Source organism: Ahaetulla prasina, chromosome 5 (genome assembly GCF_028640845.1).
Source record: "Ahaetulla prasina isolate Xishuangbanna chromosome 5, ASM2864084v1, whole genome shotgun sequence".
Lineage (NCBI taxonomy): Eukaryota > Metazoa > Chordata > Lepidosauria > Squamata > Colubridae > Ahaetulla > Ahaetulla prasina.
Genome location: NC_080543.1, coordinates 5759118 through 5773278, shown reverse-complemented (window position 1 = coordinate 5773278; position 14161 = coordinate 5759118). Strand labels below are relative to the sequence as shown.

Sequence of the window (14161 nt, the reverse complement as noted above, 5' to 3'; positions counted from 1 at the left end):
TTTTGACCCTGGTCATTTGTACCCCAAGTGAGACCTCTGGGTCGATTTGTTTGATGAGCCATTCTGTTTTTTTTCACGATCTCTGGTGTTTTCAAGAGCCTTCTCCAACCCCAGAGCTCAAAAATGCCTTTCCCCTTTCTTCAAAGTCACATGTTCTCCCGCACTGGGGAAAAATATACTCCTCGCCCTATTACCGTGTTTCCCCCAAAATAAGACCGGGTCTTATATAATTTTTTGCTCCAAAAGACGCATTATGGCTTATTTTCCGGTTAGGGCTTATTTTGGGGGGAACTACAGTATCAAATGCCTCCATCTGCTGACGATCTTAACTGGGGCTTATTTTGGGGGGTAGGCCTTACATTACGAGCATCCTGAAAAATCACGCTAGGGCTTATTTTCCAGTTGGGTCTTATTTTTGGGGAAACAAGAGTATGATTTTTGCAGTCCAAGGCCTTCACATCCGCTCTACCATGTGCTAGTCCGCGGCCTATTTCTTGGCCGCTTCTTCCTTTAACGTGGGTGCTTGATTTTAAAACGCAGAAGCCTTTATTTATTTTATTATTTAAATTTGTATACCGCCCTTCTCCCGAAGGACTTCACCGCTTCGCCATCCGAACCTTTCCGTCTGTTGCTTTAGGACTCCTCCCGAGATATCAGGGAAGCCCTGCATGAGCTGCTGTGCTGCACCAACGTCTCGACCAAGGAAGGCATCCATCTCGCCTTGGCGGAGCTGCTAAAAAACCTCGCCAAGTATCCGACGGACAGGGACTCTATCTGGAAGTAAGTCTTTCTTTGTCGCAGAAAACATAGAATACAGGGAGCCCTCGACTTACAACTGGAAGGGGGACCAACGTTTCTCCTTGGGAAGCGAGACTGTTTTGTTTTCCGCTCCCAATACTCCCAACAAAAAGTCAGTCAAAGTCGTTCTTCCAGTTTATTTACACTTGGCTAGATTCCTTCAGGCACAGAGATGTTCTGGCCACGTCTCCCCACGCGCCTGCCAAAATCTCTGAAGATAACTAGAAAATTATAGATAAAGCAAGAGTCACTCACGAACAGATTCTTCCATCCATGAAACAGTTTGCCCACGCAAATTCACTCCTTTGTCCAACACAAAAAGCCAAGAAGCTCCGCCTCTTGCTTTTATCCTCTGTGGGTGTCGCTCTGTGACTCATCATTCCCTGAGCCGGTCCCAAAGCTTCCTCTGCTGCGCGCGCCGGTCACGTCTGCGCAGTCTCGCATCGAGCCAAGATTGTTCTTGGGGCGTTGCCAAATCAGAAGAAGGCCTGGGGGAATCAGGCCTTGCCAGCACCTCCTCCTCCTCCTGGGTTGGTGCCAGGGAGGGAGAGGGCCCAGAGGAAGCAGGCCTTGCCAGCTCCTCCTCCTCACTCTCTGAATCCTCCTCCTCCAGGAGTCCGAGTCCGGGAACCTGGGTCACAACAGAGACAGTTGTTAATGCGAGTTTTGCCCCCTTTATGAGCTTCCTTTCCAGAGCTTTGTGGGACTCACTGCAGTTTCATTCAAGCGTTAAACGAGTCCCGCCTTCGCATTGACTTTGCTTGCCGTACGTCCCCTGGGAAGGTCGCCAAAGGAGTGTCCCACAAGTGGTGAAATTCAAAAATTTCCCAACTGGTTCTGTGGGCGTGGCTTGTTGGTGGTGATGGGTCATGTGACTGGGTGGGCATGGCCAACTTTTTTTTTTACTTTCTAAAGCATTTAACTAAAAAAAGTTTTAAAAAAGGTTCCAACAATCAGCTGTGATAATCAGCTGTGCCGCGCGATCGGCGGAACCTTTTTTTTCCATTACTTTTTTAAAGTATTTTTTTTACTACCGGTTCGGGCAAATAGGTAGTAAAAAAATGCTTTAAAAAAAGGTTCCGATGATCATGCGGCACAGCTGATTGTCACAGCTGATTGTTGGAACCTTTTTTTTTACTTTTTAAAGCATTTTTTAACTAAAAAAGGTTTTAAAAAAGGTTCCAACAATCAGCTGTGATAATCAACTGTGCTGCGCAATCGGCGGAACCTTTTTTTTTTTTTTTCTTACTTTTTTTAAGCATTTTTTTACTACCGGTTTGGGCGAATAGGTAGTAAAAACATGCTTTAAAAAAGTTTAAAAACAAAAAAGGTTCTGCCGATTGCGCGGCACAGTTGATTATCACAGCTGATTGTTGGAACCTTTTTTAAAACCTTTTTTAGTTAAAAAATGCTTTAAAATGAGGACCCAGATTGTTGGGGGGGCAATAAGTTGACTTTGTAAAAAATATACAAATAGAATGAGACTATTGCCTTATACACTGTAAGCCGCCCTGAGTCTTCGGAGAAGGGCGGGATATAAATGTAAACAAACAAACAAAAAAAAGGTTCCGATGATCGTGCAGCACAGCTGATTCTCACAGCTGATTGTTGGAACCTTTTTTTAAAAAAACTTTTTTAAAGCATTTTTTTTGCTACCTATTCGCCTGGTAGCATTTTTTATTACAGGTTCGGGTGAACCGGCCCGAACCGGTAGTATTTCACCCCTGTGTCACATCTGACCCTGGGACAGTGCAACCTTTCTGTTGTGAAGCGAGACATTTCTTGAGTGAGTTTTGCCCCATTTTCACGACCTTTCCTTGCTAGTAGCGTTAAGTGAATCACTGCTGTTGATAAGTTAGTAACCTGGTTCTTTAATGGATGTGGCTTCCCCACCTTGACTTTGCTCGTCAGAAAGTCGCAAAAGGGGATCACTGAGACCGTCATAAATATGAGTTACTTGCCAAGCGTCTGAATTTTGATCAAAGGGGATGCTGCAACAGCCGTAAGTGTGAAAAAACGGTCATAAATCACTTCTTTCAATGCCGTGGTAATTTTGAACGGTCAGTTAGGGAAGGAAGGAAGTGTTGTCAGTTAGGGCTACCTGTGTTCTAACTGTCCATAAATAATTATTGTAGCCTTTAAAAATAAATAAATAACGTTTGCTGTTTGGTTACATGAAAAGGTGAACCTTCTCTGCTTGGAATCTTTGTGTTTTTTTCAGGTGCTTAAAGTTTCTGGGAGGCAGGCACCCCACTCTGGTGCTCCCACTCGTCCCTGAATTGTTGGGGACCCACCCTTTCTTTGACACCCCCGAGCCAGATATGGATGATCCGGCTTGTATCCTTTTCCTCCCCAAACACCGATACCCTGTTCTGGGTATAATGTTCCAGAGGGATCTAGGACTTTTTGCCTCGAACTCTTGACACTGCCAGTTTCTCCACCAGGGTGTTGTACCTCGCTCACTCACCCCGCCGCAGCCGGGCCCCTCTTATCTCCTGCCGGACGCTGATAGTGCGGAAGAATGTCCTGGCATGCCTCCAGTCCCCAGCCCTGGCACCATGCCCGGACAGGCTGAGCAAGACGAATGGCCTGACGTGCCTCCAGCCCCCAGTCCTGGCACCATGCCCAGACAAACAGAGCAACTAAACCCCTCCCCCACAGCATGTGAGCCTGAAGAATGTGAAGCCAGTCATAAGCTAAGATTACCAACAGCTGGAGGCTGGAGAGATCCTGGCTTCCGGAGAATAGAGAGGCGACGTCAGCAAAAGGAAGGGAGGGGCAGGCCTGGATAAGTGCTGAGTCATGGAGCCACACCCCATGGCCTATATAAAGGATTTGCTTTCTGGCATTCCTTGAGTCAGGCAAAGTCTAACTTGGATTGCTGAAGTCACATCCTGGTCTCCTGCCTGCCCTGAGAACTCTGACAGAACTTTGGCAAAGCTGCAGAGGCACGCTTGATACGGACTTCCCCGACCCGGCCGTCAGAGGAGGAGTGGGACACGACACAGGGGTTTCGCCTCCGCTTTATTATGCCTCAGCACTTTGGGCCACGGCCCCTCTTGTCCCAGTCCCTTCGCCGCGGCCCAGTCGTCGCAGTGCAGTTCGCGTCGGGCTTTTGGGCGTGCAGGACAGTTCGGAACCAGCCAGGGGCTCGGGGACTTTTGAGAGTTTTGAGTTGCAATGCGCATGCAAACCACCTTTTGCGCCAGTTGTGGTTTCCTGGGGTTATCGTGAAAAGAGAAGCCATCAGTACAACTGCAGCTGTATTCCAACATCCATTTGGTTGACGAATGGGGATTGGCTTGCTCCTTTAAGCCTGAAAGCGGACGTCGGGCCAGTCGCCAGGAGACTGTGAATTTTAGTTGTGCCTTAGCCATTATTATTTATTTATTTGCATTTATTTGCATTTATATCCCGCCCTTCTCCGAAGACTCAGGGCGGCTTACACTATGTTAAGCAATAGTCTTCATCCATTTGTATATTATATACAAAGTCAATTTTTATTGCCCCCAACAATCTGGGTCCTCATTTTACCTACCTTATAAAGGATGGAAGGCTGAGTCAACCTTGGGCCTGGTGGGGCTCGAGCCTGCAGTAATTGTAACTGCAGGCAGCTGTGTGTTAATAACAGGCTGCATTAGCCTGGTGAGCCACTTCCCAGTTGTGAATTTTAGTTGTGCCTTAGCCATTAAAGCTGGCTGGGGGACTTTGGGCCAATCGCTAGCAGACAGTGGGTTCTATTTCCAGTGAGTTCTAGGTGGAATTCACATAATTTACCGACCAGTTCGCCCAGCACTGAAAATGTGAGAGCGCGCCTTCTGTGCACATTCCCGGCGTCAAAAATTTTGCTCACCACCTTTAAGATTTTGGTCAGCACCTTCAAAGCGCTCCATGGCTTAGGGCCCGGGTACTTAACGGGACCGCCTGCTGTTACCTCATGCCTCCCACCGACCCGTACACTCTCACAGAGAGGGTCTTCTCAGGGTGCCATCCGCCAAACAATGTCGGCTGGCGGCCCCCAGGGGAAGGGCCTTCTCTGTGGGAGCTCCTACGCTCTGGAACGAACTTCCTCCTGGACTATGTCAAGTGCCTGATCTTCGGACCTTTCGCCGTGAGCTGAAAACGCACTTATTTATTCAAGCGGGACTGGCATAATATTTTTTAATATTTTTAATATTTTTAAATTTTTAACTGGGGTTTTATTATTTTAGGGTTTATAATTTTAAATTTTAAATTTTTAAATGTTGGCCATTTTTTCTAATATGCTCAGTTTTAAATTGTTGTTTTAATTGTATATTTTTGTGTTTTTTATCTTTTGGCTGTACCCTGAGTCCTTTGGGAGAAGGGCGGTATAAAAATTTAATAAATAAATAAATAATAAAATAAATAAATAAAAAATGTGCCTAAATAGGACAGCATAGAGACGGGGCAGGTGAGCGGGTCCATCCATGATTTCTGCAACTGGTTCGCCTGAACCAATCCAAACCATGAAAGCTAAGGAGGGAAGAGAGGAGGGGAGAAGAGGGGAAGACAAAGTGGGAGAGGAAGGAGAAATGAAAAGGAGCGGAGGGGGAAGGGGAAAAGAAAGGAAAGAAAGGAAGAAATAGCAAGAGCACTTGGGCTTGTATACTACTTCATAGTGTTTCCCAGCCTTCTCTAAGCAGTTTACAGAATCTGCATATTTGCCCCCAACAATCTGGGTCCCCATTTTACCGACCTGGGAAGGATGGGAGGCTCGAGTCCACCTTGAGCCGGTCAGGATCGAATTCCTGGCTGTGGGAGCCTGCCATCCTGCCTTCTAACCACTCTGCCACCAGGGCTCACCTGTCGTTCTTCTGATTTTGTGCTACCTTAAACTCGCCAGCTTTGCTCCTGCAGCTGGCAACCCATATTTTTTCCCCTCCAGGCTCTGGTGGCTCTACAGACTAATGCAGTCTGTTATTAACAGCAGCTGCTTGCAATTACTGCAGGTTCAAGCCCCACCAGGCCCAAGGTTGACTCAGCCTTCCATCCTTTATAAGGTAGGTAAAATGAGGACCCAGATTGTTGGGGGGCAATAAGTTGACTTTGTATATAATATACAAATGGATGAAGACTATTGCTTAACACAATGTAAGCCGCCCTGAGTCTTCGGAGAAGGGCGGGATATAAATTCAAATTAAAAAAAAAAGCCTTTTGTTTTAACTGCTTTGCAATCAAGGATCCCTCCCTTAACCTGCGGGCACAGATATCGCGGTCTTGGTTCTTATTTTCAACGCAGCCAAATCCTGCCCAACGATGCCGGCGCTCTTCTCGGACCACACTTTCCGGCACTACGCCTATCTTCGGGACAGTCTCTGGCACCTTGTGCCGGCTTTGAGGGTAAGTCGTCGGGATGAACTCTTGGCACCCATGACGGCGCTTTTGCAAGTGTGCAAATGTAGATTTTACAAATATACACATTTGCAACTACCAAGTTAAATAAGCTCTCGGCTTCTCGTGCAAAAGTTTGAACATGTTAGCTTTCTGTCTCTGGAAGGTCCTAGAAGGCACACAGGTGGTGGGCTGGGCGGTGAGGGGTGGGTCACCCACGGCCTCCGGGTTGCCCGTAAGGGAGGCGGATCCTGTTAGGATAGTTCTTAGCAGTTTTTCCTCAAACATGGCAACTTTAAGATGTCCTAGATAAGAAGCCAGCATTTCCAAAGAAACAAACTCGTTGCAGGGCACGTGTGTTGGAAACCGCATGACTGACTTAACTTTTCTTTTCCCTTCCCTCTCTTCTTTTCCTTCCCTCTTCCTTTCCTTCCCTTCCCTTCCCTCCCCTCTCCTTCCCTTCCCTCCCCTCCCCTTTCCTTTCTTCCTCCTTTCTCTTTCCTTCCCCTTTTCCTTTCCTTTCCTTTCCCTTCACCCTTCCTTCCCTTCCCTTTCTTCCTTTCCTTCCTCTCCTTCCCTTCCTTCCTTTCCTTCCTTTCTTTCTCCTTCCTCCCCTCCCCTCTCCTTTTTTCCTCCTTTCCCTTTCCTTCCCCTTTTCCTTTCCTTTCCTTTCCCTTCACACTTCCTTCCCTTCCCTTTCCTCTCTCCAAAACTTCTTTCCTCTTTCCTTTTCCTCATTTCCTTCCTTTCCTTTCCTGTCCTTTCCTTCCCTTCCCCTTCTCCCTTCCCTTTTTTCTTTCCCTTTCCCTTTCCTTCTTTCCCTTTTCCCCTCTTCCCCTTTTCTCTTTTATTTCTGTTTCCCACCCCACCCCACCCCCACAACGTAGCTGTCTGGGAAGAAGATAGCCTCTTCTTCTGGTCCTGCCAGCCTCACCCTTCAAGAAGATCCTTCTCAGGAATTTCTACAGCAGAGCCTCGAAAGAGTTTTCAATCTTCAGCATCTGGACCCACAAGGCACTCAGGAGCTGCTGGAATTCACCATTCGGTAATGGCTTTAGGTGGGGTGGGCTGGTTAAGGTAAAGGTAAAGGTTCCCCTCGCACATACGTGCTAGTCGTTGCTGACTCTAGGGGGCGGTGCTCATCTCCGTTTCAAAGCCGAAGAGCCAGCGCTGTCCGAAGACATCTCCGTGGTCATGTGGCCGGCATGACTCAACGCCAAAGGCGCACGGAACGCTGTTACCTTCCCACCAAAGCTGGTCCCTATTTTTTCCACTTGCATTTTTACGTGCTTTCGAAACTGCTAGGTTGGCAGAAGCTGGGACAAGTCAAGGGAGCTCACCCCCTTATGCAGCAGCACTAGGGATTCGAACCGCTGAGCTGCCGACCTTTCGATCGACAAGCTCTACGACCTAGCCCCTGAGCCACTGTGTCCCTATGAGCTGGTTACCTTCACCCAATTTGGTGACATCCACTGAATTCTGCTCATAGTCTTCTGTTTCTTAGCCTGCAAGCCCCTGTGTGGGCCAGCCCTATTCAGCAGCGTGGGTTTATGTCCCAAAGTAGCTACACAAACCCATCTTCCATCTCCAGCTTATCCTTGGGAACAATTCGGCCGAGCTTGTCTTTGAGAACTTGAACAAGCCAAAATGCCAATTGTCTCTTGCTAACAAAGCAGAATTTTCCCATTCTTTTCTCTGCCCATGGAGGTACAGTGGCTCAGTGGCTTAAAAGATGCTGGAGAAGGTCTGTGCTCCGGCGGTTTGAGTCCTACCACCGCATAATGGAGTGAGTTCCCATTCTTTGCTCCAGCTCCTGTCCATCTAGCAGTTTGAAATCATGTGAGAAGATAAATAGGTACCACTTCGATGGGAAGGTAACGAGACACTGTGTTTCGCTGCATGCTCTGTACTGCGATGTGATGTCATGCAGGCCACATGTCTGTGGAAATGTCTTCGCACAGCACCTGCGCAGTGGCCTAGAAACAGAGATGCGCATCTCCCCTCCCCCAAAGTCGGCTATGACTAGTAGAGTAAAGGGGGCTCGATGCAGTTAAAGACACTGAGCTTGTAAGCTGGAGAGTTGACAGGCCAGGTTCGAGACCCGATCGCTATGGGACAGGGTGAGCTCCCATTCCTTGCTCCAGCTCCCGCCCAACGTTTGCAAGCATGCAAATGCGAGTAGATGGATAGGTATCACTTCAGTGGGAAGGTAACAGCGTTCCGTGCGCCTTTGATCATGCTGGGCACAGAAATGGTCTTTGGACAAGGCTGGGTCTCTTGGCCGAGAAACGGAGGCGAGCATCGCCTCTAGAGTCAGACACGACTGGGCGGGGGAAACAACAGTAATGCTAATTTGCATCACGTGAAAAGGTATTTAAGGCCAGTGTTCTCACAGACGAACACAGTTCAGAGCGGACTGACGACGTCTCCTCGAATGGTGACGAAACGTTTGCAAAGCAAAATTGCCAAGCTCGGAGCTCGAAGGAACAGCCCAGCTCAAGCTACTAAGATTCAAAATACATTTCAGATCTTTACCTTTAGCACGGCCAACCTGCAGGGACTCCTTTATATGTTCCCCTTCTTCGGCCCAGGGACCTCCAGAGGTTTGGAGAACTGCAGTCTGACTTAGCTGGCATGGCTGACTTCTCCGCCGCTTACCTACGCTGCCAGCTCCTTCTCATTAAGGTATGCATCTACAACCGCTGTGTGTTTCCTTACACTTGGTATAAGCTAGGGAATTACGTGGGAACCAGCAATTCCCTTTCAGTCCATCTATGGAGATTCTCCGGTCATCCAGGTTCACTGTGGTCCCAAAGGCAACTGGGCTTTCTGGTTTTTCTTTGAAGACGTTTCGCTTCTCATCCGAGAAGCTTCTTCAGCTCTGACTGAATGGTGAAGGATGGAAGGATTTATAGTCCTCGCAGACAGCTGGTCATTTGCATCCTTTTTAGAGAGTCGTTGATGTTGTGACCCAGGCCCCAAGTAGGTAGTAGGAAAACTCAAGTCAGTGTAAAAACAAACAAACTTTATTCGAACAGCTGAGAATTACTTCATTCTCAGCGTAGTGCAACTGAATTAAAGCAAATTCCTCCCAACACAAATTCCTCAGTCCTATCACAAACCTTGGTCCAATTAGGCAAATTGCCAAAGGCCTTTCTTGGCAAACATTCAGAAGACACTGATATGAAACAAATGCAACAAGATGAAGCTATCAACATTGTTTTCCGGCAAAGAGCCCAAATGCCGTTGCTGGTCTTTTAAGCCTTCTAGGAGGGGCCAGTCATCTCCTGGTCTTACTCCCGAGTTGTCTTCTCTGCTTGAGCTGCTCTTGCCTTCTGGCAGCTCTTCTCATGCGTGCATTAAGAACAGGCTCCTCCTGTTCCTCTTCCTCACTACTGTCAGCCTCTGGAGGCTCCGGAGTCCACATCTCACTCCCCGATGGCCCTGTCCCCACCTCTGCCTCCAACGCAGAGCCCTCATCTGGGCCTTCCCCAGCCTCCAGGACTGGCCCATGTCTCTTCCTCAGCCTCATCGCTGTCCGACTCCGCTGCCAGCTCCGCAGGCTGCTGGCGAACCACAACATTTGAGGCCACTTGGAGGTTTGTCTTGTGTCCTCAGGGTCACCTGAGTGGTGCAAATGGGTATAGAGCTTTCTTGGAGCTGCTGAAAGTATTGTTATAGACTGGAGGTAGATGATGTCGTATCCTTTCTTTCTTTCTTTCTGCGCCAACTCAGTAAGCTCAAACTGCCCAAGGAGCTGCTGATTCAGTTCTATAGAGGAATTACTGAGTCTGTCATTTGCACCTCTATAACTGTCTGGTTCGGTTCTGCAACCCAACAAGAAAGACACAGACTTTAGAGGATAATTAGAACTGCAGAAAAAATAATTGCTACCAACCTGCCTTCCATTGAGGACCTGTATACTGCACGAATCAAGAAGAGGGCCGTGAAAATATTTACAGACCCCTCGCATCCTGGACATAAACTGTTTCAACTCCTACCCTCAAAACGACGCTATAGAGCACTGCACACCAGAACAACTAGACACAAGAACAGTTTTTTCTCGAAGGCCATCACTCTGCTAAACAAATAATTCCATCAACACTGTCAAACTATTTACTGAATCTGCACTACTATTAATCTTCTCATAGTTCCCATCACCAATCTCTTTCCATTTATGACTGTATGACTGTAACTTGTTGCTGGCAATCCTTATGATTTATATTGATATATTGACCATCAATTGTGTTGTAAATGTTGTACCTTGATGAACGTATCTTTTCTTTTATGTACACTGAGAGCATATGCACCAAGACAAATTCCTTGTGTGTCCAATCACACTTGGCCAATAATCTATCCTTCTCTCTCTCTGTTGGGAGACATATGTTCAGTTTTGATCTAGATGGCCTCTTCGACCCCTCGTTCGAACCAGCAGTCCTCTCAGTCCAAAATGTAAACTTTGCTGTCTTCCAAAGAGCGGCTTTTGCCTTTTAAATGAAGATACGGACTGCTGAATCTTGTCCGGATGGGTTTGTTCTCCTATGAGGCCTTCAACTGGCCTCAACAACGTTCAGAGGGAGGGCTAACGATCAGATGACCTCAAGGAGAATCAATCTTTCCTTTCCCCACCATCCAGTCAGAGCTGAAGAAGCTTCTTGGACACTGAGGATACAGATAAACCTCCAAGTGGCCTCAAAGACTCTTTAAAAAGGATGCAAATGACCAGCTGTCTACAAGGAGTATCAATCCTTCCATTCCCCCATCATCCAGTCAGAGCTGAAGAAGCTCCTCGGATGAGAAGCAAAACGTCTTCAAAGACATCTAGTTGCCTCTTGAAAAAGCACCTTTGGGATAGAGTGCAAATGGGTGTGAAACGGGTGAAATGTTAAATTTGTTACTACCGGTTCTGTGGGCATGGCTTGCTGGGGGAGTAATGTGACTGGGTGGGTGTGGCCACCTATTATTTTAACTTTTAAAAGCATTTTTTCTATCATCTCTTTGGCTTTTAAAAGGCTCTGATGATCAAGCAAGTCATCTGGGATCGCCAGAGGAACCTTTTAAAAGGCTTTTAAGGGCCTCTGGTGGCTCAGCAGACTAAGTCTGTCTGTTATTAACAGCAGCTGCTTGCAATTACTGCAAATTCAAGTCCCACCAGGCCCAAGGTTGACTCAGCCTTCCATCCTTTATAAGGTAGGTAAAATGAGAACCCAGATTGTTGGGGACAATTAAGTTGACTTTGTATATAAATATACAAATGGATGAAGACTATTGCTTGACACAATGTAAGCCGCCCTGAGTCTTCGGAGAAGGGCGGGATATAAATTCAAATAATTTTTAAAAAAGCATTATTTACAGCCTCTTCTGCCAAAGAGATTGTAAAAAAATGCTTTTAAAGGGTTCTGACGATCCCAGCTGAGCTGCACGATCATCAGAGCCTTTTTTTTTTTACTTTTAAAAGCATTTTTTTCGGCTGAGGAAAAAATGCTTTTAAAAGTAAAAAACAAAACGAAAAACCTCTGATGATTGCGCGGCTCAGCTGGGCATGGGGATTTTTGCTACTGGTTCTCCGAACCACCCGCCGCCATCGCTGCTGGATCGGGCGATCCGGTCCAAACCGAGAGCATTTCACTCCTATTGTGAAACCCCATTTAAAGATACCCATATACACCAAAGTGGTCTCAACGACTCTCAAAAATGGATGCAAATAACCAGCCCTTCCCTTCCCCACCATCCAATCAGAGCTGAAGAAGCTGCTTGGATGAGAAGCGAAACCTCTTCAAGGAAAAACAAGGAAAGTCCAGCTGCCTCTTGAAAAAGCACCTTTGGGACCATCATGACCTGGATGATGGAGAATCTCCCTAGACAGATCCAGGAATCAACCCTCCAAGGGTTGATGCCAAGGGGGTGGGGTCCAAGATCCCCCACCACCACTTAACCTCACCTGTGAGATCTGGACCTTCCCATCGCACAGGTTATTGCAGGTGACAACGTTCCTGTCGTGTCCCACTCCTCCTCTGACGGCCGGGTCTGGGAAGTCTGTATCAAGCGTGGCCATGAAGCCTCTGCAGCTTTGCCAAATTCCTGTCAGAGTTCTCAGGGCAGGCAGGAGACCAGGATGTGACTTCAGCAATCCAAGTTAGACTTTGCCTGACTCAGAGAATGCCAAAAAGCAGATCCTTTATATAGGCCATGGGGTGTGGCTCCATGACTCAGCACTTATCCAGGCCTGCCCCTCCCTTCCTTTTGCTGACGTCGTCTCTCCGTTCTCCGGAAGCAGGGATCCGTCCACTGTGTCCTTCTGTCCTCTTGATCTGCTGCCGGCAATTCTAGCACGTGGCTGGCTTCGTGCTCACACGCTGTAAGAGGGAGGTTTGTTTGCTCATGTCTGTCCGGGCATGGTGCCAGGGCTGGGGGCTGGAGGCATGCCAGGCCATTCTTCTACACTATCAGCCTCTGGCTCAGATAACAGGAGATGGGAGGGGCCCGGTTGAGGAGAGGAGGGCGGGCGAGGCACAACAGTTCCCCACGTGAGATCCATTGGGGAAAAAAACAACACCTCTGGGTCTCGTTTTATTTTCAGGCTCTGCAGGAAAAACTCTGGAACGTCGCAGCTCCCCTGTACGTGAAACAGAACGCTTTGGCCTTAGCTGCAGCTCGGCAGGTATGCCGGGGGCGGCTGCGGTGGGTGGGTTATTTATTTATTTATTTCGTGTCCAGATCAAACCTTTCAACTGCCGAAATGAGGCCCACCCTTTTTGGTTAAATCGCGAGCCAGAGTGGTACGGTGACTTTAAAGATGGAGCTCTCGCCTCACAATCGGAAGATCGATTTTAACCATCTCTTTTGCCACGGTTCTTAAGGGAAGCCCTGCCATTGTGAAGGGAATCACACGGTCATTAAGTGAATCTGGCTCCCTCCCCATCCCCCCATTAACTTTGCTTATTAAAGGCTGGCTGGGAAGGGGGCAGATTGTGATCATGTGACTCCGGGATGCTGTAACGGTGATAAATACGCACCGGTTGCCAAGCAGCCAAGTTGGTCTCAGGTGACTGTGGGTATCTATCCTGTGATGGTTATAAATGGAAGGACTGGTCCTCAGTTACTTTTTTCAGTGCTGTCTTACATCCATCCATCTATCCATTCATCCATCTACCATCCCTCTCTCCATCCATCCCTCTCTCTCTCTCTATATATATATAGCATCTATCTATCTATCTATCTATGTCTGTCTATCTATCTATATATCTATCTAGGTATTTATCTAGGTATCTATGTATCTAATTATCTTTTATCTATCATATCTCTCATTTACATATCTATTTTTTATATATCATATCTATCTATATCTACCTACCTACCTATCTACCTACCTATCTATATCATCTATCTAACTATCTTTTATCTATCATATCTAACATTTACATATCTATCTTTTATATATCATATCTATCTGTCTATCTATCTATCTATCTATCTATCTATCTCTGTCTATCTATCTTATCTATTATATCATTTATATATCATATCATTTATATATCTATCATTTATATCTATCTTTTATATATTATCTATCTATCTATCTATTTCTCTATCCATCTCTCTCTCCCTCTCTCTATATCTATCTATCTATCTATCTATCTATCTATCTATCTATCTATCTATCTATCTATCTATCTATCTTTTATCTATCATATCATTTATATATCATGTCTATCATTTACATATCTATCATTTATATCTATCTTTTATATATCTATCTGTCTATCTATCTATCTATCTATCTATCTATCTATCTATCTATCTATCCATCTCTCTCTCCCTCTCTCTATATCTATCTATCTCTATCATTTATCTATAATTATTTCTACCTACATCTATTTGTCTGTCTGTCCGTCCATCCGTAGATAGTCTGTCTGTCTATCTACTGTATCTAATTTCTACATCACCCATTTCATCTAAGTGACTTTGGGTGGTTTACAACAGATGTGAAGAAGAGGTTCTTGATGATTGC

At 46.5% G+C, this 14161-nt stretch overlaps 1 protein-coding gene across 1 annotated transcript in view; it reads left to right on the top strand.

Moving 5' to 3' along the window:
* INTS4 (integrator complex subunit 4) overlaps window positions 1–14161 on the top strand; it is a 50112-nt gene that overhangs the window by 21136 nt on the left and 14815 nt on the right. Inside the window, exons 12-17 of the mRNA XM_058186543.1 lie at window positions 638–780; window positions 3020–3135; window positions 6026–6159; window positions 7038–7195; window positions 8742–8835; window positions 12731–12811. Of these exons, the coding sequence (XP_058042526.1) occupies window positions 638–780; window positions 3020–3135; window positions 6026–6159; window positions 7038–7195; window positions 8742–8835; window positions 12731–12811 (726 nt within the window). The remainder of the gene's footprint in view (window positions 1–637; window positions 781–3019; window positions 3136–6025; window positions 6160–7037; window positions 7196–8741; window positions 8836–12730; window positions 12812–14161) is intronic.